Raw genomic sequence first — 26,501 nt, 5'->3', positions numbered from 1 at the left:
TAGACTATCTTATAGACTATAGTTTCCTTTGCTTAATATGACTAGCCTAAATATTTATCTATATATTAGCTTGTAATTAATAACCGTGACTTGATGGTAACTAGGATAAGTATAAGCTACCTCCTCTATAGTTATAATATAAGCCTAATATAGTTTGCTAACCTATTGGACGCTCCTACCTTAACCCTATGAGGAAGAGCTACTAATTTCTTATATTACTTAAGAGAAGGTATAAAATAGACCTAGGCTGCCATTATATATATATAATAACGTTAGTAAGAAAATATTAATCGTTCTTAATACCTAGCTAAGAGATTTAAAGTAAGGGATAAAGTATAGCTATCCTTATATAATATTAAGACTAACTACCCTAGCTATAAACTTAACTAGGTTAATGCTAAATATAAAGTAATTATAATACTAATATTATTAATAGTAACTCTAGATATTCCCTATAGCCTTTACCCTACCTTTTATATTAATCTTATTAAGTATACTATATCTAACCTACTACCTTTATAATATATATTAGATTTCTAACCAGATCTAATATTAAAACTCTCCTAGAAAAGATTACTATAGGAAGAATATAAAGTAGAAGCGATCCTTATAACTAGGAATATAAGGAGGAGAGGAAATTGATATAATATATTAGTAAAATAAAGAGGATATAATACCTTAACTTAAGAACTATTAGGGAATCTAGAGAATACTAAGGCGCTTAATACGTTTAAGTAAGAGTAAAGAGATATATACTACCATAATAGACTAGTTACAAATAAGAGGTAGGGGAGAGTATAAAAGCAAATAATATAAATTTCTTATATAGGCAGGTAAACCCGGGGCAAACGAGCAGCGGGCATATCACGGTCACGTCGCGGACGCGTCGCGACCATATTACAGACGCGCCTATAGAGATAGTCTAATTATAAAAATAAAACAAATATACTAATTAGCATACGACGCGCTTATTCCACGACCTCCTCCTCCTTATCCTCCCCCTCTAAAATAATAGTTACGGCGGCGAAGGTAGGGTCATCGCGGTCGCGGACCAGGCGTGCTATACGCTCGACGGGCGAGGAAGAGCGGCGGGTGTAGGAACGGCCGAAGTTAATCGGCACGGGTGCAGGGCGCGTAGAGGCGCTCGAGCGGGTGTAGGAGGCGGGCGACAGGGTGCCTAGGATGTAGGCGACAAGGGTAGCATTAATGTCGACTAAAGTTAATATATTCTCGTTTGTATGCTATATCTAGCATAGTATGCTGTCGTTCTATACTATAGCGTGGTGTATAAGTTGCCTAGTAGCTTATAGGGTAGGGTTAGGGCTAGTAGTAGGTTAGACGATGTTACTATAATAGGTAGGGGTATTAGGGGTAGTGGTGGTAGCGATTAGGGCAAAGTTATTATTAGAATGACGAGAACTTGCGGCTAGGGCGGGGGCAAAGGCGGCCTATCTAGGTAAATAGTTAGACTAGATAGCCTCGAAGAGTATAGAGAACGAACGCACTAGTATGGAGAACTTAGGCGTTAGAATGGTACGATAGGCGCCTTAGTTAGTAGTCTTATAGTAAGTAGGGGAGGTAAGGGCGATGCTAGTATTATAATAACCTATAATTTTCTTAATACTTATATATAGGCAGGGGTTATTAGCCTAGAGCTATAGATCTTAAATATAGCTCTTATAACTTTCATAATATATTATATAGGAAATGCCTTAACCTTAGATATACTTAACCTTATTACCTTTTAGAAGTCGGTTAATATATAGTAGATAGTACTATTACTTCTTAGGTTATAGCTTAAACTCCTTATTAGAGGAGTCGCCCTTAATAGTATACCTATTAAGGGAGAGGTTAACATTCTTATATTATAAAATAAGGAGTTAATCCATACCTTATATATATATATAATAGCTAAAATTAGTATAGGTAAAGGAAAAACTTATATAATAATCTTTATTTTTATATAACAAACCTAACTCAGACTTCTTCTAAAAGGGTCTAGACAGAGGTAGGTAAAGCGGACAAGGGCGTAGGTCGTCTAAGGGATTCGGTAAAGCCAAAGGGTTCACAACAACACAAGAGTTATCTCTTACAGTAGTTGGCAATACTTAGTATGAGTACTGTGATTATGATTGTTACCACTGGTGAACTCCCAGAGTCCACTATAACGAGTGACTATCTACATATATATATAATCCCAGTGATCACTCGTGATCACGGTGATTGTAAGTGATCGCATGGTGATGATCACCCTAATCACTGGTGAGCGTAGTGATCACTGTGCTTCCCCATGTTGTAATTAGTCCTTTCGTTCCTTCGGCTTGATTGGCCTATCTGTGCCGGTGGCTTAGGTGGCATCTATATATATATTTCCGTGACACGATGTCCTCCCTCCGAGGCTTTCGACCCGAAAGCCCTCTTTTTAGGCCGTTTCAAATAGCGTTAACATTCCTTATGTTCCTTGTACGTGTTCTTTCTCCTTAGCCCTTGTTACCCTTTGTACTGTCAATTATATCGTCTAACACGCGTAGATCCCTAGCGTCTATTCGTCGTAAGCGTTTAGCTTAGTTTATTTCCGATCATAGGTTTGTAGTGATAGCGTGTTCCTATTATATAGAGTATAACCGAGTATATAAGATGATTGAAAAATCTCGTCGTTACGAGGCTTATATATATTAGGGTCGTGCTTATAATGGTTCTAGCGTTCTAGTTACTTCTTATAAGTTCCTGTTTCCTTGCGAGGGTACGCTTCTAATTACTACGTAGTAGATCGTATTATATACGAGCAACGTCATTTGAAGGCTAAAGAGAAAGAGGCCGAAGCCTTACTATAGGAATATTAGTATAAAGCGTCTAAGGCATTAGCCTATCTGACTTGGGTTCGTAAATAACGAGAGTTCCTAGTAGAGAAGGGGGCAGATATGGTTATACGGGGTTTGTCGAATCTAGACGAATTAGAGGCGGTAGAATAGCAGGAATCGGGGGCCGTTATATAATTTAGCGGTGGCGTCGAGGTTGTTAACTAGGGCGCTGTTTTCGGTTCTGTCCTAGGTTTGCCTTTAGCTAATCTAGGTTCTGTTAGTAGAACTGCTCTAGTTTCTTAGGGTAATTTAGATTCTTAACTAGTTCCTATAAACTGTCTTTTAGTCTAAAATTAAGCTATTTAACCAGATACTATAGTTCCCTATTAATAATGTATAAATCTAGAATTTCTTTGACGTCCTATTCTTCCTCTTTGTCTTTTGCTTCAATGTTTATAGCGACTTTGGCGTTTTTCGGTGCTAGTTCGAGAAGTAAAATATGAAAAACATCCATCTGTAGTCATATAGATGACGATAGCAATAGTCAGTAGTTAAATGTCGAAATTCGTTCTTTGATAACGAAGGGTCCGACCTTCTTAAAGTCTAGCTTTGTGCTTAGTCGTTTGGTTCGTAAGTTCCGTACGATCAGGTAGACTTTGTCTCCCCCCTCTAGGCGAGGTCCCTCGAGTCTATGTTTGTCGTAGTAATTCTTTATTCTGGTCTTGACAAACTCGAGTTCCTTTTTTAGCATTTTATATAGTATATACATTTTTTCTACTTTGACTACTGCTCTCGGTACTATAACCTCTAGTCCTTATCTAAGGTCTGCTTTGTATCTATAGTTCGCGAAGAATGGTATAACCTTGGTTATTTCCGTCAGCGTCATGTTGTAAGCAAGTTATACTATTGGCAATAGTATAACCTAGTCGTCTTGTTAGTAGTTAACGTAAGAACGTAGATACTGTTCGACGACTTGGTTTAGTCGCTCCATTTATCCGTTGGTCTACGGGTAATATGCCATTGACAGTTTGCTATTGACGCCTAATCGTTACATTAACGCTTACCAGAACTTCGATACAAACTTGGTATCCCTATCGGTGATCTATTCTTATGGCTAAGTATACACTGATGTAACTTGCCAATAGATCATGTCTACTAACTGTTCCGCTATCTAGGACTCCTTATAGGGGAAGAAATATACCCATTTAGTCAGGCAATCTACTATAGTAAGGATATTATCGTAGATCACTCCTATGGCTGTATCCTTGGATTCTAGCAGCTTCGTGATAAAGTCTATCGTGACCAAACTCTATGGTTTGTTAGGTATTAGCAGTGGCTAGAGTAGCCTATACGGCTTGTATCGTGCCGTTTTGCTTTAGTTGTAGATGTCGTAGCTTCGTACGACTTCCTTGACTTGTGCCGTTAACTGTGGAAAGTCGTAGTATTTCTTGACTTATACGATAGTTTTCGTAACTCCTTTATATCCTCCGAGTTTCGACTCGTGGAGTTCTCGAATCATTTATAGCTATTGATCCCTATTGTAGATATATACTTTGCCTTAGTACCAGAGTTTCCCATCTCTTTCTTCGACTCTGTTAGGTACTAGTAGTCTAGGTATTACTTAATACTATGTCTTATTGATCCTTTCTTCTCGAAAGATTGTATAACATTCTAGGAATGAGTCGAGTAGATCATCTTCTACGGGTGTCTGCATTTCGTGATGTAGCGTTCTATCTACTTATTCCTTGAACAATGGTAGTGTTGTTTCTGTTCGTCCTTTTGTATAATCCGTTCGTCGGCTTAAGATATCCGCTTATACGTTCTCTTTGCCCTTTTTGTAGCAGATCTCAAAGTTGAATTCCGCAAGGAATTCTGCCTATTATATTTGCCATCCGTTAAGCTCCTTCGTTATCGTGAAGTATCATAAATTCTTGTGATCTGTATACACTTATACCGGTTTAATCGTATTACTGAGGTATAGTCGCTATTCCTTAAAAGCTTCGACAATCGTAAGTAGTTCCTTGTCGTAGATCGGATAATTGAGACATGGTCTATCGAGCTTCTTTGAAAAGAAGGCTACAGGATATAGCTTTCCTTGTCCGTCTCGTTATCCTAATTATTCTCTGATGATATAGTCTGAAGCGTCTGTTTCTACCTCAAATAGTTTCTTAGGATCTAGTAGTACTAGTACTAGGTCTTTAGTAATGGCGTTATAGATCTATATAAATGCTTACTTATACTATTCTTCCTATTGGAATTTAGTATTCTTCTTAATAAGTTCGTACAAAGGTCGTACGATCGCTCCAAAGTTCCTAATAAACATTTGGTAGAAGTTTATAAATCTGATAAAGCTTCGTACTTCCGTAACTGACGTCGGTTGTGGCCAATTCTTAATGGCTTTAACCTTTAAAGGTTCCATCCGAATTTGTCCTAGGGATATCTCGTATCCTAAAAAGACTATCTTCCTAATATAGAATTTGCTCTTTTCCTTGTTAACTAATAGCTTATACGCGTATAGCGCATCTAGTACTACTCTTATATACTTTTAGTATTCGTCTATCGTCTTAGAAAAGATAAATATATTATCGAGATAATATACTGCAAATTTGTCGAGAAAGGGTCGGATAGCTTGATTAATCAGGGCTTAGAACGTTGCTAGCGTGTTCGTAAGTCTAAATGGCATGACAAGGTACTTGTAGTAGCTATAGGGTATCCTAAAGGCCGTTTTCCACTCGTTGCTTTCTTTGATCTATATATAGTTGTAGGCCGATAGCAAGTCAAGACATGTAAAATATTAGGCTCCTGCTAACTAATCTCAGAGCCGTAAGATCAGTAGTAACGAGTATCGGTTTTTCACAGTCTGTTTATTAAGTTACTAATAGTCAACATATAACTATAGCTTTCTATCCTTCTTAGGTATAAACAGGATTAGGTAGCCTACTAGCGATGTCGACAGGCAGATATATCCTCTTTAAAGGTCCTCCTCCAAATATCGCTTAAGTTCTTCGTTCTACGTCTAGCTTATATAATAAATCTTGAAGAACTTTAGTTATACTCCTTCCTTAAGCTTAATCTCATGATCCTATAGGCTGTATTCTAGTAGTCCTTCTAGATATTTCGGTTCGAATGCTAGGTGTCCTTCGTATTTCTTCGGTACTTCCCTAGTCTTGTCTCGCCTCTCGGTTTTCTGATAGTATGCGAACTTGGTTCTATCTATAGCAATACTGGCAATTTCTCCTATCTCGACTTACTACTCTAATTACAATGCTCCGCATTTGTCAACGGAGAGAATAGCTATCGGCGGTTCGGCTTATTCCTCCTGTTATAATGTCGTTATCGTTTTGCCGCTTCTTCTAGAGTCTGTAGTAGTCTGTCTACCACTGCCTATCTCTTGCGGTAGATCCGTAGGATATGCCTTCCCTTAGACATCGTCTACTCGCGATCCTTGTATGCTCCCTATCTTACTAGTCAAATACGACTCTATTTAGGGTTATAGGTAGCTACCATTCTTCTAGCTAATGTCTAGGTCATAATCTTCATACTATAGTAACCCTAATATCATGTCTTTATTGTCACCTATGTCTATAATACTAAATATAACTACTATAGTCTTCCCTGCTATAGTGATATTAATCAGTTCGGTCTCCCTATGTACCTATTACGTCGGAAATGGTCCTTTGACTATGCCATGCTTCTGCTTCATTCTCTAGGGTATCCGTAGCTGATTTATAAGCGTCGGCGAAATTAGGTTCATCTCTACTCTACTATCTACTAGTACGAGCATTTCGTGCTATTTCCATTATGCTATTATCTATAGTCGCTTGTCCTGCCGTTGTCGTCTAAAGATCGCGGCGACTTCCTATATTTCTGCCAGGAGGTCTCGATATAGTGGTCTCTTACGGCAGTTCCTCCTATACTACGCTACTACTCGCCGCTATATGGGCGTTAATAGTTTTCGGGCCCCTTGAAGGGTCCTAACCTGTTTCCTAGGTTAGTACTGACCTCTTTAGTTATTCGGCTAGTAGTGGCTTCGTCGATTATACTTATCTCTATAAGCCATTAGGTGCTTGCAGTTTCCTACCATTAGGTCTGTTCTACTTTCCATTATACGTACTATAGCTTTATCTAAAGCTCCCGAATTCGCAATTTCTTTTCGTCCGTGTAATAAAAGCAATCGTTACTCTAGTATAAGTCCTATATATCTCGTCCTATTCTATAGTACCTAGGCCAGGCCCGTTTTAGAACTATTATAATGCCTTCTAGACTCCGGTCTTCAATCTTCCAGAGCAATTCGGCCGCTCTATTTCCTACATTATAAACCCATTCCACAGGGTATAAGCTTCTATCCTCATTTCCTTGTCAGGTCGGCCAGTGATTGTTCTCGAATTTATCGCAGAAGTGGTATCGGCATTCGTATGCTATATACTAAAACCAGGGCACTTGCGTATATACCTTGTGTCGAGAGTATAGTCATATAGCGTTGCCTAAGAGGTATTAGAATTCTCTCCTAAATCCTTCCTACTATATATAGACTGTAGGTACTCCAATGCTAAGGTAGGAGTATTTCTTCTAGTAGCTTTCCTACGTACGCTCGTCTTTTCCGTGGTTCGTGCGCATAAACTAATATTCTAGGTTCCGTACGTCGTTACTAAGTTGCTAATCGTCAAAATACTCGGTGTAACTATCAGGTCTATTATATACCATAAGCTATTCTCCTTTAATGGTTTCCACGATATGTCAGAGTTCCCTCGTCTCGTCCCTCATCTTATCGCTCTACTAGGCAAGTTAAGTCAAATGTTCATCCCATTCGCGTAATTCCATATTGAGCTAGAAAACTTCGTTACGGTACCGCTCAATTCGTTCCTAGAGAAATAGAATATTAGGTCTAGGTCTTTCAACTCCTTAGGTGTCGGTCGTCCACGATCTATCCCACCTCTATATAACTATAAAACCCTACTGCCCTAAGGCTAGGAGAATCGAAATTAGCGGTACGTACTCTCCTGCCGTATCCCATTTGGCAAGACCTGTCTCTAGGTCTATAGCGACTAGTTCGGAGTATAGTACTTGTCTGTCTTCTCTATTGCTATCGTGTCCGAAACTGTCTGTGTTGCTGTCCTTGTCTTTGTAGCTTGTAGCTACTATTTCGGTGACGTTCTTAGTGGTTTCGTTAATATCTATGATTTCTTTTCTAGGGACTAGCTTCTACTCTTTCTTCGGTGTCACAGAAATATGCATGTAGATGCCGCCTAGGCCACCGGCACAAACAGGCCAATCAAGCCGAAGGAACGGAAGGACCAATTACAACATAGGAAGTATAGTGATCACTACGCTTACTAGCGATCAGGGTGATCACCACCATGTGATCACTTACGATCACCGTGATTAGGAGTAATCACTAGGATTATATATATATATAGATAGTCACTCGTTATAGAGGACTCTAGGAGTTTACCAATGGTAACAATCACAATCACAGTACTTATACCAAGCATTACTAATTACTATAAGAGGTAACTCTAGTGTTATTATAAACCCTTTAGCTTCACCAAATCCCTTAGACGACCTGTACGCTTGTTCCGCTTAATCTACCTTCGTCTAGACCCTTTTAGAAGAAGTCTAAGTTAGGTTCGTCATATATTATTACTACTCCCTTTGTTCTATCATAGTTCAGAACGGAGGTAACTTCGACCTTGATATCGACATGGCTACTAACGTTACGGCCGAACAGCTGCTCGCTTAGCTTGGTCAATTCTAGCAGCAGATCTAGGAGTTAGACTAGAGAGACAAGGCTGCTTAAGCTCGAATTAAGGAACTCGAGAACCGCGAAAAGTACTTGTAGAAGTTAGTTAACGAGGCCTACGCCAAAATCAAGGCACTCGAGGGCGCCAAAGTGAAGCGTATCAAGATCGAACTACCTAGTAAATACGGAGGAACTAAGGAAGATCTTGTAGAATTCCTGATAAACCTCTGATCCTACTTCCGGCTTAATGATGACAAGTTTCCGGATGATAAAGCCAAAGTCCTCTATATAGCTACAAGACTAGAGGGCAAGGCACTTAGATAGTTCGAGCCTATATAGAATGACTATCTCACTGAGGAAGACGAAGACGAACGAGACGTATTTATATAGGTAGTCTTCTGATCTTACGACCGTTTCGAAGAAGAGCTTCGGAAAGTTTTTGGCGACAAAGACGAGAAGATTTATATGTAAGAAAGACTTGCTAATCTCTAATAGACTAAGTTAGTAGCCTCTTACGCTATATAGTTTAGACAGGACATACTCAAGTCTTAGCTTAATAATAAGGCGTTAATGTAATTGTTCTATAATGGCCTAAAGGAAAAGGTTAAGGACAAGCTATATAAGTATAATCGGCCTAAGACTCTAGATAAATATATTACACAGGCTATTAGGATCGATGATCGACTCTATATATAAGAGTAGTAGAAACGAGGTCAAATGAATAGAACTATAGTTAAGGCCAATAACAAGAAAAAGCAAGTATACGTCAGTACCTTATATAGGATATACCTTAGAGCCATAGATATAGATATAATGTAGAAGTAAGACTAGAAGAAGACGGCTAAAGACAAGTCTAATATTACCTACTATAACTATAGAAAGAAAGGACACTATAAGCGAGAATGCCAGAGCCTAAAGAAAGAATGGAAACTAACCCTTAGAAAGGAAATTACGACTATTAACAAAACTACTAAGGACGTCATCGAAGTAGCGGCCATAAGCTACAAAGATAAGGGCAATGACACAGACAGTCTCAGACACAACGGCAACGGTAAAGACGAACAAGCACCGTACTCCGAACTAGTCACTATAGATCTAGAGACAGGTCTTGCCAAATAGGACATGGCAAGAGAATATACACTGCCAGTTTCGATTCTCCTAGCCTTGAGGCAGTAGGGTCTCATAGTCACGTAGAGGCGAGATAGATCGTAGACAACCGATACCTAAGGAATTGAAAGACCTAGACCTAATGCTCTATTCCTCTAGGAACGAATCGAATAGTACTATAACGAAGTTTTCTAACTCAATATGGAACTGCGTGAATAGGATAGGCGCTTGACTTGACTTGCCTAGCAGAGCGTTAAGATAAGGGACGAAATAAGGGAACTCCAACGTATCGTAGAAACCATTAAAGGAGAACAGCCTATGACATATAATAGGCCCGATAGCTATACTAAGTATCTTGACAGCCAGTAACTTAGTAATGATGTATAGAACCTAGAATACTAGTTTATACAAGCAAACCGTAGGAAAGACGAGCGTATGTAGGAAAGCTACTAGAAGAAACACTCTTATCTTAGCATTAGAGTACCTACGGCCTATATATAGTGGGAAGGATTTGGGAAAGAATTCTAATACCTCCTAGGCAATGCCACGTGACTACACCCTCGACACAAGGCATATACGCAAGTGCCCTAGTTCCAGTGTATAGCATACGAATACTAATATCACTTCCACGACAAATTCGAAAATAATCACTAGCCGACCCGACAGGAAAATAGGGACAGAGGCTTGTACCCTATAGAATAGGTCTACGATACAGGAAACAGAGCGGCCGAATTGCTCTGGAAGATCGAAGCCCACGATCTAGAAAGCATCATAATAGTTCTAAAACGAGCCTGGCCTAGGCACTACGGAACCGGACAAGATATATAAGACTCGTGCTAGAGCAACGATTGCCTCTATTATACGGACGAAAAGAAATTGCGAATTCGGGAGCTTCAGATAAAGCTATAGCACGTATGACGGAAAGTAAAATAGACCTAATAGTAGGAAGCCGCAAGCACCCAATAGCTTACGGAAATGAGCATGATTAATAAAGCTGCTATTAGCCGAGCAACTAGAGAGGTCAGCACTAACCTAGAAAACAGGTTAGGGCCCTTCAAGGGGCCCGGAAACCATTAATGCCTATATAGCGGCAAGTGGTAGCGTAGTATAAGAGGAACTAGCGTAAGAGACCACTATACCAAGACCTCCTGGCAGAAATATAGGAAATCGCTACAATCTTTAGACGATGGCGGCAAGACAAGCGGCTATAGATAATAGCATAATAGAAACAGCACGAAATACTCGCACTAGTAGATAGTAGAGCAGAGATAAACCTAATCTCACCGACGCTTGTAAATCAGCTATAGATACCCTAGAGAATAAAGCAAAAGCATGGCATAGTCAAAGGGCCATTTCTGATACAATAGGTATATAGAGAGACCGAACCGATCGACATTACTATAGTAGGGAAGACTATAGTAGTCGTATTTAGCATTATAGATATAGGTAACGACAAAGATATAATATTAGAGTTACTATAGTATAAAGATTATAACCTGGACATTAGCTAGAAGAATAGTAACTACCTATAACCCTAAATGGAGTCGTATTTAACTAACGAGATAGGGAGTATACAAGGATCACGAGCAGACAATGCTCAGAGAAAGGCATGTCCTACGGATCTACTACAAGAGACAGACAGTGGCAGGCAGACCACTATAGACTCTAGAAGAGGCAGCATAACGACATCGATATTACAATAGGAGGAACGAGCTAAATCGCCGATAGCTGTTCTCTCTGTTGACGAATACGGAGCACTATAATTAGAGTAATAGGTTAAGACAGGAGAAATTGCTAGCATCGCTATAGACAGAACCAAGTTTATATACTATTAGAAAACCGAGAGACGAGACAAGACTAGGGAAGTACCGAAGGAATACGAAGGACACCTAGCATTCGAACCGAAACATCTAGAAGGATTACTAGAACACAGCCTATAGGATTACAAGATCAAGCTTAAGGAAGGAGCATAACTAAAGTTCTTTAAGATCTACTATATAAGCTAGACATAGAACAAAGAACTTAAGCGATATTTAGAGGAGAACCTTCAAAGAGAATATATCTGCCTGTCGACATCGCTAGCAGGCTACCTAATCCTATTTGTGCCTAAGAAAGACGGAAAGCTACGGTTATACGTCGACTATCGGTAACTTAACGAACAGACCGTGAAAAACCGATACCTATTACCGCTAATCTCACAGCTCCAAGATCAGTTAGCAGGAGCCTAATATTTCACACATCTTGACTTGCCATCGGCCTATAACTATATATAGATTAAAGAAGGCGACGAGTGGAAAACGGCCTTTAGGATACCTTATGGCTACTACGAGTACCTTGTCATGCCATTCGGACTTACGAACGTGCTAGTAACATTCTAAGCCCTGATTGATCAAGCTATCTGACCCTTTCTCGACAAATTTATAGTATATTATCTCGACGATATACTCATCTTCTCCAAGATGATAGACAAACACCGGAAGCATGTAATAGCAGTGCTAGACGCGCTATACACGTACAAGCTATTAGTTAACAAGGAAAAGAGCGAATTCCATGTCAGGAAGACAGTCTTTTTAGGATACGAAATATCCCTAGGAGAAATCCGGATAGAACTTTCAAAGGTTAAAGCTATCAAGAATTAGCCACAACTAACGTTAGTTACGGAAGCACGAAGCTTCATCAGATTTACAAACTTCTACCGAATGTTCATTAGGAACTTTAGAGCGATCGTACGACCTTTATACGAACTTACTAAGAAGAATGCTAAATTCCAATAGGAAGAGCAACACAAGCAAGCATTTACGTAGATCTATAACGCCATTACTAAAGATCTAGTACTAGTACTACCAGACCCTAAGAAGCTATTTGAGGTAGAAACGGACGCTTTAGACTACGCCATCGGAGGACAATTAGGATAACGAGACGAACAAGGGAAGCTACATCCTATAGCCTTCTTTTTAAAGAAGCTCGATAGACTACGTCTCAATTATCCGATTTACAACAAGGAACTACTTACGATTATCAAAGCTTTCAAGGAATAGCGACTATACCTTAGTAGTACGATTAAACCAATATAAGTATATATAGATTATAAGAATTTGTAATACTTCACGACGACAAAGGAACTTAACGGACGACAAATACAATAGGCAGAATTCCTTATAGAATTTAACTTCAAGATCTGCTATAAGAAGGGTAAAGAAAACGTATAAGCAGACATTTTAAGTCGACGAACGGATCATATAAAAGGACAAACGGGAACAATACCACTGTTGTTCAAGGAACGAATAGATAGAATACTATATTATGAAATGCAGATACCCGTAGAAGATGATCTACTTGACTCGTTCCTAGAATGCTACGCAATCTTTCAAGAGGAAAGGATTAACGAGGCATAGTATCAAGTAGCACCCGGACTAGTAATACCTAACGGAGTAGAAGAGAAAGATAGGAAACTCTAGTACCAAGGCAAAGCATATATCTACGACAAAGACCAACAGCTACAAATGATTCGAGAACTCTACGAGTCAAAACTCGGAGGATATAAGGGAGTTACGAAGACTATCACACAAGTCAAGAGACACTACGACTTTCTACAGTTAACGGCACGAGTTAAGGAAGTCGTACGGAGCTACGACATCTGCAATCGAAGCAAAACGGCACGACACAAGCCGTATAGGCTACTTTAGCCACTGCCAACAGCTGACAAACCATAGAGTTTAGTTACAATAGACTTCATTACGAAGCTGCCAGAATCTAAGGACACGGCTACAAGAGTAATCTATAATAATATTCTTACTATAGTAGATCGCCTAACTAAATAGGTATACTTCTTTCCCTACAAGGAGTCCTAGATAGCTAAATAGCTAGTAGACGTGATCTATCGGCAAGTTACATCAGTACATACTTAGCCGCAAGAATAGATTACCGACAGAGATATCAAGTTCACATCGAAGTTCTAGCAAGCGTTAATGCAACAATTAGGCGTCAATAGCAAGCTATTAACAGCATATCACCCGCAGACCGATAGACAAACGGAGTAACTAAACCAAGTTATTAAGCAATACCTCTGCTCTTACGTCAATTACCAGCAAGACAACTAGGTCATACTATTACCAACAGTATAACTCGCCTATAACACGACGCCGACAGAAACGACCAAAGTCACACCATTCTTCGCGAACTATAGATATAAAGCAGACCTTAGGCAAGGACCAGAGGTCACAGTGCCAAGAGCAGCAGTCAAAGCAGAACAGATATACGCACTATACGAGAAGCTTAAGAAGGAACTCGAGTTTGTCAAAACCAGAATGAAGAACTACTACGACAAACACAGGCTCGAGGGACCTTGCCTAGAGAGGGGAGACAAAGTCTACCTGATCGTACGAAACTTACAAACCAAACGACTAAGCATAAAGCTAGACTTTAAGAAGGTCAGACCCTTCGTTATCAAAGAACGAATTTCGACATCTAACTACTAACTGTCGTTACCGTCATCTATATGCCTATAGACAGATATTTTTTATATTTCACTTCTTGAACTAGCACTAAAGAACACCAAGGTTGCTACACATATCGAAGCAGAGGACAAAGAGGAAGAATAGGACATCAAAGAAATTCTAGATTTATATATTATTAATAGGGAACTATAGTACTTAGTTAAATAGCTTGATTTCAAACTAAAAGACAACTCATAGGAACTAGTCAAGAATTTAAACTGCCCTAAGAAACTAGAACAGTTCTATCGGCAGAACCTAGATCGGCTAAAGGCAAACCTAGGATAGAACCGAAAACAGCGCCCTAGTTAATAACGTCGATACCACCGTTAAGTTATACGACGGCCCCCGATTCCTACTATTCTACCGCCTCCAATTCGTCTAGATTCGACAAACCCTATATAACCATGTCCGCCCCCTTCTCTACCAGGAACTCTCGTTATTTACAAACCCGAGTCAGACAGGCCAACGCCTTAGAAGCTTTATATTGATATTCCTATAGCAAGGCTTCGGCCTCTTTCTCTTCAGCCTTCAAACGACGTTGCTCGCGTATAATATGATCTACTGCGTTACGATTAGAGACGTGCCCTCGCAAGAAAACAGGAACTTACAAGAAGAAACTAGAACGCTAGAACCATTGTAAGCACGACCCTGACGCATGTAAGCCTTATAGCGACGAGATTTTTCAATCATCTTATACACTCGGTTATACTCTATGTAATAGGAACACGCCATCACTACGAACCCGTGATCAGAAATAAACTGAGCTAAACGCTCACGACGAATAGACGCTAGGGATCTACACACGTTAGACGGCATAATTGACAGCACGAAGGGCAACGAGGACTAAGGAGAAAAACACGTACAAGGAACGCGAGGGATGTTAGCGCTATTTGAAACGGCCTAAAAAGAGGGCTTTCGGGTCGAAAGCCTCGGAGGGAGGGCATCGTATCACAGAAATATGTATACAGATGCCGCCTAGGCCACCGGCATAAACGGGCCAATTAAGCCGAAGGAACGGAAGGACTAATTACAACATGGGAAGTATAGTGATCACTACGCTCACCAGCGATCAGGGTGATCACCACCATACGATCACTCACGATCACCGTGATCAGGAGTGATCACTAGGATTATATATATATATAGATAGTCACTTGTTATAGAGGACTCTGGGAGTTCACCAGTGGTAACAATCACAATCACAGTACTTATACCGAGCATTGCTAATTACTATAAGAGGTAACTCTAGTGTTATTGTGAACCCTTTGGCTTCACCGAATCCCTTAGACGACCTGTACGCTTGTTCCGCTCAATCTACCTTCGTCTGGACCCTTTTAGAAGAAGTCTGAGTTGGGTTCGTCACATTCGGGCTTTAACATTCTTGCTTATAGTGCCCTTTCTTTCTATAGTTATAGTAGGTAACATTGGACTTATCTTTAGTCGTCTTCTTCCGGTCCTGCTTCTATGCTATGTCTATATCTATAGCTCTAGGGTACATCCCATACGAGGTATTAGCGTATGTTCGCTTTTTCTTATCGTTAGCCTTGACCATGGTTCCATTCGTTTGACCTCGTTTCTACTACTCTCGTATATAGAGTCGATTATCGATTCTGATGGCCTATACGATATATTTATCTAAAGTCTTAGGTTGATTATACTTATATAGCTCGTCTTTAACCTTTTCCTTTAGGCCGTTATAAAACAATTATATCAATACCTCGTCGTTAAGCTAAGACTTAAACATATCCTATCTAAACTATATAGTATAGGAGGCTACTAACTTAGTCTGTCGGAGATTGGCAAGTCTTTCTTATATATAGATTTTCTCGTCTTTATTGCCAAAAACCTTCTAAAGCTCTTCTTCGAAACGGTCGTAAGATCGGAAGACTGCCTATATAAACACGTCTCAGTCGTCTTCGTCTTCCTTAGTAAGATAGTTATTCTACAAAGGCTCGAACTATCTAAGTGCCTTGCCCTCTAATCTTATAGCTATATAAAGGACTTTAGCTTTATCATCCGGAAACTTATCATTATTAAGCCGAAAGTAGGATTAGAGGTTTATTAGGAATCCTATAAGATCCTCCTTAGTTCCTCTATATTTACTAGGTAGTTCGATCTTGATACAGCTTACTTTAATAGCCTTAAGCGTCTCAATTTTGGCGTAAGCCTCGTTAATCAATTTCTATAAATACTTTTCGCCGTTCTCAAGTTCCTTGATTCAAGCTTAAGCAGCCTTATCTCTCTAGTCTAACTCCTAGATCCGCTACTAGAGTTGACCAAGCTAGGCGAGCAGTTGTTCGGCCGTGACGTCAGTAGCTATATCGGTGTCGAGGTCGAAGTCACCTCCGTTCTAAACCATGATAGAACAAAGGGAGTGGTAATAACGTATAACGAACCTAACTCAGACTTCTTCTGAAAGGGTCTAGACGGAGGTAGGTAAAGCGGACAAGGGCATAGGTCGTCTAAGGGATTCGGTGAAGCTAAAGGGTTTATAATAACATTAGAGTTGTCTCTCATAGTAGTCGGCAATGCTTAGTATAAGTACTATGATTATAATTGTTACCACTGGTAAACTTCTAGAGTCTACTTTAATGAGTGACTATCTATATGTATATATAATCCCAGTGATCACTTGTGATCACGGTGATTGTGAGTGATCGCATAGTGATGATCACCCTGATCACTGGTGAGCGTAGTGATCACTGTGCTTCCCTATGTTGTGATTGGTCCTTTCGTTCCTTTGGCTTGATTGGCCTGTCTGTGCCGGTGGCTTAGGTGGCATCTACATGTATATTTCCGTGACATTTTATCATTACTAGAGTAGTAACTATTACTACTATTACTAAGTAAACTAATAGCTATCAATATACTAGATAGATACTAAAAAAAAAAAAACTTAAGGGTATAATAGGGGTATAGGTAGCAAGTATAGTTATAGGAGGCAGGGGCGGTTAGAGGGTATAGAAGAGGAGAGTTAGTTATAGGTAAGAAAAAATTAAGAGGAGGAGGGAAAAAAAGGGGGTATTTATAGGTATAAGAGGAAGGCAATAGGGGAGCACGCCAGGCTCAGGTAGACTACTTATTACATACATGACTTACTACTATACGCGCGGATCGCGTTATTCTAATAACAAAGGGAAGGAGGTACGGGTTTCATCCGAACTTGAACAGCTACCTGTTCGCGTATAATACGCCATTGTATACATAGGTCATATTATTATGGCGATAAAGAAAGGAAGGCACGGAACCTGCTTATAGGACCGATATATAGGGCGCGATGCGGGGCAGGTCGGCCTGGCGACCGTGAAAAAAAAAGAGGGGGGGTATATTATAGGCCCAGGCTATACCTAGGCTAGATAATGCCCGGGCTTTACCTAGGCACGGAACAGACCTACCCTGCCCTACTTACCTATGCCCTACGGGTCCGCGGAGCGTTCATTGCTCATTCGTAACTCGTCTAGTGGATACGCGGCCAAGGCCTAGTTAGGGCCCGACCTAGAGCCTAACCGGGCCCTACCTAGGTTACAACGTATACACTTAAAAGGCGCCCCTCTATATAACTCTTATATTCTTTCTCTTTTTCCTCTCTAAGGTAGTTAAATAGAATATTATACGCTTATCTATAGTTGCTATAAGGCTAGCACATTATAACTCGTTACTATAGATAGCTTATTTAAATATGTAATAGTCTACTAGATCCTATAGATATCTTAGACACTTATAGGGATATCTTATATTATATTACTAAGTATATAAGTCTCTACCTCTCCCCTTACTACTCTTTTAAGCTATAGAAAGTATTGGTATATAAGTTATTAAGAAGATTCTATACTTCTAAGAGACTTTAGGTTATATGTTATTATTAATTGGGATTTTAGCTATTATAATAAGGGTACTAAGCTCCGGAAATAGCTATTCTATACTATTAGCAAGCTCGATTTCTATTCTTTTATTCGCTACCTAGGTTAGTAGGATACGTATAGTAATAATATTAAGAAAGGTATAAAGTCCTCGTATACCCTATACTTCTAAGATATCGTATTAAATAGCTTATTAGAAGGTAACATTAAAGTTACAAATCTAGCGCTATAGATTGACTCCTAAACACTTAGCTATATTAAGACTAGTTATATATTATACTATAACTATTATATAGAGCGTTATAATAGATAGCGTAAATATAGAGCAAAGCGCCTAGATAATCCCTTTAATAGGGTTAATATCCTTCTTTCTATATACTTTTATAGCTTTATAGAGTTTAGGATCCACGGTATATACTAGCTAGCGTTATAACTATCCTATCTACTTACTAACGTCTATAATATATATAATATCTTTGTAAAAGGAGTCTTATAGTTACACGAATTTGGCTACGATAGCTACATCAGAAGGCATCAAATCTATAGACATCGAGGGCAACAATCCTTCTTAGAGCTGCTCCTAGGAAGCTAGGATAAGGTTATCTCTAGCTTACTTATAGGTTAGGCGCTACGGAACTTCTAGATCTAGCTCACGGTCGCCATCAGGGTCGACAAATCCCTATATACCAGCAAATTTAGCCTACGACTACAGTTTAATATACCACGAGTTCTAGGAACTAGGCCCTATAAGGCGTGTAGAAGTCTTGACTAGGATCTCGGATATAATGGACGTGTCGTCGAAAGCGTATAGAAGCAGGGTAAGAGAGTTCGTAACCGAAGAAAGAAGCTACCATTAGTATTGAAGATGCGTCGGCAGAGGAGTAGTCAAGGCGCTAGGCTTATAACTGCCGAACGTAGTGATGAGCTTCCTAGAGTGTTGAAAGCAGTGCCCGTAGTGGGTGGCTATACGAAGGAGATAGTGCCTTATTAAACTATCTATAAAGGAGACAAAACGACTAATATTTATAGACAAAGGAACTGGCTAATGCGTTGGCAACGACGCCTTATACGCTGTGGCACGTATGTGGCTAATACTCTTAGAAGCTCTACAGCTTCTGACAATTAGAGAACATTATCTAGACCCTTAAGGTTTGGCAGAAGCCCGAATTCGCCAAAGTGTCTGTGGCAGACGAGGATGACGATTTCATTCACGGTTTTGGCACATTTATCGAGCAGGTCATGATGAATCTAGAGCGTTTGCTACCCAATACGGTACGAAGAACTAACCAAAGTGCCATCTGTCTATCACGTTCTCGAGAGACGCTAGTTCCCGGGCAGGGAAGCCCAAGGATGAGCGAATCGAACAAAACCGCTGATTGGCTATAGTGGCCTGCGTACGGGGTAGCTGGTCGGCGGCTTTGGTTTGCTACACGGTTTGGCGGTGGCCTTGTCCGGCCGCGGACATTCTCTTCCATGTTCCCATACTGGTCACATGTCTGAGCATACGGTGGCACAAGGAGGTTGTTGAGGGGACATGGTCAAAGCCACCCCGTTGGATTTGCCATCCAATCACGTGCCTCACTAGCGCGGCCCTATCGACCCCGACCGCATTCCGATGCTTGTGACACCTGCCCTCAGCTGTCACTACCGATCTCTCCCCTCATTCCATCATTCCACGAAGTGCTGCACGCTACTCGCGTCTGCGGGCCTGAAATTTGTGCCTCTGCCGCTAGCCTCCCCCTTGGGTCACTCGGACCCCAATGAGTCGCCTGTGTCGGCACGGCGCTGAATTCACTCAAGTGGAAAGCCTCTTGACCTTCTCCAGGTGGGTGTATCCGAAGTTGAACTTGGTATTGCCCCGAATTGGAATCTCAGGCGCGTCCGGGCTGCAGAGACGAGCCAAACGCAGCACCATACAGAGAGGGCGGCACTCTACGTCTGCGTTTCGAGCAGCCGCTGTCAAGTTCGACGAGACTCGCGGACCATACCATGACAGGGGGCAAACAAGTACAAACGCGATCTAGCGCCCCATCGTCCAGATCGTCACCTACCAACGACGCCTACTGAGATTCGCGCCTCTCTTTTACTCAAGCGGACCGACAAACGCCGGCAATGGCTGCCTTTCTGCCTCGTGGATATCGCTCCGTCACCGAATACCGCTTCCGCGAGGACCAGACCGACGCCATTGTTCGAGCCGCTGCCTACCATCGCAAAGACTACTGTCGCTCCGTTATATGGTTCTCGCCTCGCGAACACGTCGGCATTCGTCCGTCGATAGCAACACCCTTCCCGCGGACTCCTGACACGGGACTCGGCTCCCTCTGTCGGCTACCCCTCGAGCTCTTGCATGACGTATTATTACATCTGGACATACGCTCTCTCTTCAACTTTCGGCAAGTAAATCTCAGTTCGAGACAGACTGTAGACTCTCTCCATCAATATCAGATGGTGGTCTCGCATGGACTTAACCTGCTCTGCGCCTTGTTACGAACACGACTCGCCATCGGCATTTCTCTGCTCGACTTTTACCACGCACTGTGTACCAAGGCTTGCACTCTTTGCGGCGAATTTGGCGGGTTCGTATCCCTCCTGACCTGGACTCGATGCTGTTTTGCATGCCTCCAAGGCGCTCTGGAAACCCAAGTGCAAACCCTTGCCGGTATCCGGAAGCAATTCCACTTGACCAAGGCCGAATTGGGACGACTGAGGTCGTTCAAAACTTTACCTGGCATCTATTCGATGGAGGAGTCCGTACACAAATCTCGTATTACGGTTGTCTCTGTTCATCAGGCCAAATTGGTTTCCGGACAGCAACCACATGCAGCGGCGGCGCAGGCACAGCCGGCGAACTGGGGACGAAATCGAAAGTTCAACTTTATGGGGGCATGCGCACTTCCTTATTATGATAGACGAACCGGTAGAGTCGAGTACGAAATGTCGTGTGCTGGGTGTCAACTCGCTCTCGAAAAAGACATCATCGGCTCCAGGGGTGAGAAATGGGCATTCGAGGCTCGCGACAAGGTATATGCGCAAGATTCCTTTTTGGAACATTTCCGATGGTGTGAACAGGCTCAGATCCTGTGGAGATCGAGCGCTGAAGGCAAGAGCCAGCCAGCCGAGCTACCGGAGGCTGCTCGGAGAGGAGGGTTCTTCAACAATCGAGAATGATGAGGATATTTACTTGGCGCCTATACTTCCCTCCTAGATCAAATATGTAACCGCCCTCCCGCATTGGATACCTTATGATTCGGGGTCATTCCATCATGGCCTGGGTGTGCCTCGTCTATTAGCGCGTTCAACACGATCTCCATCACACCCACGCACATTTACCTATGCCTCTGGCCACTGTGGGCTTGTCGGCACTGGCAGGGTCAATCCAGGCTTCCGATGTGAAAAACGGTCGCTAACGCATTGCGGCCAGGCTGTCTGCCAAAAGGTGTCCAAGCAGAAAGCCCCTAGAAAGCGAACAAATCCCCAGACTTTCCCCAAGACATGTTGTCAGAAGCGCTAGAGCTTCTAGAGCGCTAGCCACACGCTAGCCACAGCGTGTGGCACGCTCACGAACGCTTTGGCCATTTCCTTTATCTATAAATATACACTCGTTGTTTTTGTAGATAGCTTAACAAGGCATCTTTCAGACCTTCAATCCACCTGCTAGTAAGCCTGTGCCCTTCGATCCTCTTCTGCTCTTCCCATTTTCACCTCTCTACTACCTCCCCAGCCCGCCTCTCCTCAACTTTAATTACTTCCTGCACACAAACATCTCTTCCCGTCCAATCAATGTCTTTAGAAAATGCGTACAAAAGAAGGAACATGTTCACAGAAGAAGCCGTGGATAAAGTTAGAGAGCAGTGGAAGCAATTCTGCGCCAACGATGCCGTCAATAACTGGGAAAGCAAGCTCAGGGACCTGACCAGGCGAGATTTATCGCGATTCCTACAATACCTCCGTCGGGGACACCATCTTTCGAAAAAAAGCACGTTCATCGCTTAAATATACACGATTTCTCTACATTGCGAAAGGGGTGCGTAATTATTGATAGAGATTTCTTTCTGACAGCTCGTCGGACAGCGGCCAGGTGTTTCAATCAATAGTGGCAGCCTCGGCCCGTTACGCATGTTTATAGACTTAGGCAAAGTCGAGATCAATGTCTGCCGTGTCGTGGGTAATCACATCAAGGAGAGAGCGGACGCGTGCTTTGTAACTACGGCCGTCGAAGGTTGCGGGGGAGCAATGGATTCTGTGCGGGTTGGAGACGGCCGGGTATTGCCATGAGCGTTGTTATCCTAAATTAATTCATTCTCCATCGGACCTGGAAGTGGCAATCCTGCCACCATGTCTGATGCCCGGGAAGCTTCTCGAAAGTCAGGCAACGAGTCTCCGAGCCGGATCCCCCCCGACAGTCTAATTCTACGCGTTGCCTGCAAACGCAAGGACGATCTGGAGCATGCCGCCTTCACTCATACACGATTTTGGTGAGCTGAAGTCCAGCCAGTTTGTATACATTTAGCGGTGGCCAATGTAAGTATCCAAGCTTGGATCTGTGCAATCCGAAAACTACGGAGCAAACGGTCGCGCAAACGGCAACTACGGTGGCACAAAGCTGTGGTGAGGCCTACAGCCGGGAATGTGCCACCGAGCCCGCTTTTTCCTCTCCTCAAGGTATTTTCTTCTCCCATTCCCTGACTTCAATTCTATAACGTTAGAGTAACTGTTTTGAACGCGACTCTTCGAACTAGATTCTATTCATCTACAACAACCTCGAATGGACAAAGTGACAAAGCTCCTAGCCAGCAACCCGAGCACAACCGCATATGTCGCGGGCGTCGCCGTGCTCGTTCTGGCTCCTCAGATCGTTGCTGTCCCCGCACTGGGCGCTATTGGCTTTGGAGCCAAAGGTGTCGCCGCAGGTTCGTGTTCTCCCTCAGTCGACTTCCGAGTTTCTGCTCTGGTCGGCAACCGGCTGGGAGACGAATTGGCATTATTGACTTACGTTCCTCTCTAAATAAATCCAGGTTCAATTGCTGCTAGCGTCCAGAGCATGATTGGGAACGTTGCTGCTGGGAGCGCGTTTGCGACTCTCCAGTGTGCAGGTGCGGGTGGAGCTGGTGCCGCAGTCGTGAATGGGGCCATCCAGGCTGTTGGTGTGGTGGGTGCTGCCACGGCAGGGGTTGGGAAGTGGTTTGCGTCGGAGCGAGAGGACTCGGAGGGAAATGACTCAGAGGGTAAGCACTCAGAGTTAGAGGGAGAGTCTGAGGGCAAGGCGGCTGATGTCTGATAAGGCTTTGAAGTGTTGCCCTTGCTCATCGGTTCATCGAGATCATTGGCGCAATGGTAATATGAAAGGAACCCAAATAACCCGGGCCTAGCTTTGGATCGTTGTTATTAAAACATAAGACAGACAGTGTATACCGAAACAGGGTGGCAGTGTACAGGGAGGCCGCGTACGCCGGCAGCAGAACCAGCTCTCTGCCGCAGGCATGGGAGGCCAGTAATGATCTCGAAGGACAATCACCTACGGTAGCCAGCACCGCACTGAAGCCACGTCGACATCGGCGAGCGATGGCCATGACCCGGCAGTCGCCTAGCCAGAGGCTAGTCGCGCCGATCCGGCTCATCTCGATCGGCGGCGCCCTCGCCGTACGCGTCTGCCACAACCGAGAGGCGTCCTACGACATCGACTGCATGCTCGACCCTAACATTGCGGCGTCCTCCGAATAACTATCTCGAAGAATTTAACAACGCGGTCTCGGAGGTTGCAGAGAGGGGCGGGTACGCCCCAGACTGGCTTAACCAGCAGGTGGAGATGTTTGCAGCAGGGTATCACCGTCTACGAGGGCACCAACCTCGTCATCTACGCAGGGTGCCTAAGTTGGGTGCTGGAGCGTAAGATGCGCCGCCTTGCGCATGCCGACGACCGTCGCAAATGGAAGAACGTCGACCTCTCGGACGCCGCCGCACTCGTCCGCCTGATCAAGCAGACTGCCGGCAATGCGGCCCCGCTCAGCTTCCAATACATTCGAGAGCTGAACCTCAACGGATTTGATGTGCCTCCCACAGATGCTAGCATCCAAGAGGTCGCCGATTACTACGCGCGGGTGTATGGGGAGGTGGGCGTTGCTGACATGATATGGATGCCGAAGTTGGCAAGTGGAAATATCGAGGTCCCCAGGATGAGTGGATCTGGTGTTGAAGAATGTGATGACAAGTAATGGGGTCAGTCGGGCAGAGACGCACCCTCATTACCTAGCCTAGGTCCCTGATTGCTGGCGCGTAGCCGCAGCATGCACTGAGAATGTAGTAGCCAGCTGGATCTTGCCTGCCGTCTGGTATGAGTGAAATTTCAAGCCTGTCATCAGACTGTGTAGAATGAGCCGGTCGCCGTGTAGATGTTACGATGGTGGAACGGGCTGTCGAAGTACCTGTCCGCCTCCTCCGGGTCTATGGCAAGTTTTTCCGTCAATGGCGGCACCTTGGCTGTCCACGAAGGGCAAACCTCCGGCACAAACGGGGGAGGGTCGACGTTGCGGTTCATGATCGCTGTATCATGGCGCCGCAGACCGAGTTCGAGACGCCACATGAACGACTTGACCAAGACCTCGGCCAACGAGGCCATGACAGCGTACTGCTCTAGGTCTTCGCACTGGGGGTCCGGGATGTTGGCCGTGGCCCAGCGCGGTGATGATTGGCGCCAGAAGTACTCGGTTTCATAGGTAATCATGTGCTCGTCCGCGGCGCAAAGGGCCTCGTATAGACGATAAAACGACCGTTGTGGCGTGTCGCGCGCCCGCCAGAGCGGCATTGAGCGGAGATAGATCAGGTCGCGGGCCTGGCAGCTGACCCTGCGTGGGTTGGCCATGATTTCCCGCGGCGGTGGCGGGAGCACGGCCGGGTAGTACCAAGTTGGGAAGGGCCAGAGGAGCCGGAGGACGAACAGGTAAGGGTGTGGTACTGGCGGGTTCTTGAGTGAGCGGGCATTGCGCAGTGCGTTTCGAAGTCCGAGCCCACTCCTCGTCGGCAAGAGGCGGCGCCTCCATTTGATGAGAGACCACCGGTATTTGAGAGGGAGATAGCGGAAGTTCCAAATGTAGAGCAGGATGTCTTTTAGGCGGTCCATCTTGAGCTTGCCCCTTAATTCTATCTCAGCAAAACGAGACTCATTAAGAGTGTTATGGTGTCGTGATGTTGATGGTTTTAACTTCGGTGGCCTACTTTTGTCTAAAATGTTGTGAAATGGAAGGGAAGGTAATAGTTTAGGAAAAATGCGTGCAAATCGGAAATCGAATATCAGGGAACGCTTGATGAGGGTTTAGAGTCTTGGTCGTTGATGGCTTCTCGAGAGAGATTTCGCTTAACTAGAAAATTGAGGGGTGGGGCCTATGCATCAGGTGACGGGCTCTTGCGGCATGCGGAAATTCGGCGCGTGAATCGACGGAGGTGGTGAGTCCACCACACAAAACTGCAGCTCACTTAACTACTCCACTCTATCGCTGCCATCCTTCGCGCGAATCGGGGACGGTGACGGGTTGAAGGTCGCGGCGCTTGTAACTCGAAAGCTCGGTCGCCAGTGCCCTACTGCTGAATGGACAAGCGGCCAGGAAGATAGGTCTGTGCTATTTGACGGCAGGGCAGACATAGCGACTTAACGTGCAGCCCAATGTTAGGGAATTCTAGGGAGGGGGGGCGGGCGAGCTGTTCTATAGATCGCGGCAGTGCCTATTACCTTAAGCAGAACTGCGAACATTGACAACAAATTAGAGCTAGGTGAGAGGACCTAAAAAGGTCGCCTATTGGAAGCTTCTATCAAGCGTGTCACCGTGTACCGTGGCCTTGGTCTTCTAACACCATGATTGATAGTGGCACCGTTAGCGAAGATTAAGGTAGCGAGTAACTGATCGATTCGCTCTCAGCATATCCCTCTTAGGGCCCACCAATGTGACTTTTATAGGCATGCGGCGTAAAAGCTGTGCTTTGAGAATCGAGGCGCATCTCTTCGTATATTTTTTAAAGACATGCGTAGTTTGTCGAAAGCTATATGCAGGATAGCTCCAAAAGAGTGGTAGACATATATCCTCATAGCGAGAAACAGGCCGCGGCGCTCTAACTATACAACCCCTCGCATCTTTCTTCATCTATATCCATCAAGTGCTTGCTACAGGTTCCTCTTCTTGGTAATGCCTTGTCGACGACGACCTACTTTTATTATCTGCTGGTTTTTCGTGAGGCGTCGACTTAACTGACGCCAGCAGGTCGGTAGCGTAGGGATGCGTTTCCGATGCGAAAGTAATCCCCGGAGATGAAGCGCCCGACTTGGGAATGGGAATGCCAAAACCGTTTGCGGACGGAATGGCGTGATGCTTTAGATCTTCCTCAAGGGTTAGGGTTAGGGTTAGGGTTAGGGTTAGGGTTAGGGTTAGGGTTAGGGTTAGGGTTAGGGTTAGGGTTAGGGTTAGGGTTAGGGTTAGGGTTAGGGTTAGGGTTAGGGTTAGGGTTAGGG

General features: G+C 43.5%; 5 protein-coding genes across 5 annotated transcripts; 3 read left to right on the top strand and 2 right to left on the bottom strand.

Annotated features, from left to right (window-relative positions):
- Nucleotides 1–968: 968 nt before the first annotated feature.
- On the bottom strand, nt 969–11,044 carry MYCTH_2121898 (uncharacterized protein; the record flags this gene model as incomplete). Its single annotated transcript, XM_003658270.1, has 2 exons — nt 969–1,177; nt 11,035–11,044. The coding sequence occupies 2 exons, from the start codon at nt 11,042–11,044 to the stop codon at nt 969–971; spliced, it is 219 nt and encodes a 72-aa protein (XP_003658318.1).
- Nucleotides 11,045–20,116: 9,072 nt separating this feature from the next.
- MYCTH_2051335 (uncharacterized protein) lies at nt 20,117–21,172 on the top strand (the record flags this gene model as incomplete). The annotated part of the gene is made up of 1 exon (XM_003658269.1): nt 20,117–21,172. One exon carries the CDS (start codon nt 20,117–20,119, stop codon nt 21,170–21,172), a length of 1,056 nt encoding a protein of 351 aa, XP_003658317.1.
- A 1,512-nt stretch (nt 21,173–22,684) lies between these two features.
- MYCTH_2293936 (uncharacterized protein) lies at nt 22,685–23,158 on the top strand. The gene has a single exon (XM_003658268.1). The coding sequence runs from the start codon at nt 22,770–22,772 to the stop codon at nt 23,007–23,009; it is 240 nt and encodes a 79-aa protein (XP_003658316.1). The 5' UTR covers nt 22,685–22,769; the 3' UTR covers nt 23,010–23,158.
- On the top strand, nt 23,159–23,758 carry MYCTH_2293935 (uncharacterized protein). The gene has a single exon (XM_003658267.1). It carries the CDS (start codon nt 23,567–23,569, stop codon nt 23,723–23,725), a length of 159 nt encoding a protein of 52 aa, XP_003658315.1. The 5' UTR covers nt 23,159–23,566; the 3' UTR covers nt 23,726–23,758.
- Nucleotides 23,759–24,359: 601 nt separating this feature from the next.
- On the bottom strand, nt 24,360–25,121 carry MYCTH_2114025 (uncharacterized protein; the record flags this gene model as incomplete). The annotated part of the gene is made up of 1 exon (XM_003658266.1): nt 24,360–25,121. One exon carries the CDS (start codon nt 25,119–25,121, stop codon nt 24,360–24,362), a length of 762 nt encoding a protein of 253 aa, XP_003658314.1.
- Nucleotides 25,122–26,501: the final 1,380 nt, after the last annotated feature.

This window comes from Thermothelomyces thermophilus, chromosome 1 (assembly GCF_000226095.1).
Source record: "Thermothelomyces thermophilus ATCC 42464 chromosome 1, complete sequence".
NCBI lineage: Eukaryota > Fungi > Ascomycota > Sordariomycetes > Sordariales > Chaetomiaceae > Thermothelomyces > Thermothelomyces thermophilus.
The sequence above is the reverse complement of the archived record's forward strand: the minus strand, read 5'-3'. Positions and strand labels throughout refer to the sequence as shown.

What these genes read in the sequence shown, in the direction of transcription:
- MYCTH_2293936 (XM_003658268.1), top strand. Translation starts at nt 22,770, where the DNA reads ATGGACAAAGTGACAAAGCTCCTAGCCAGCAACCCGAGCACAACCGCA.
- MYCTH_2293935 (XM_003658267.1), top strand. Translation starts at nt 23,567, where the DNA reads ATGGCCATGACCCGGCAGTCGCCTAGCCAGAGGCTAGTCGCGCCGATC.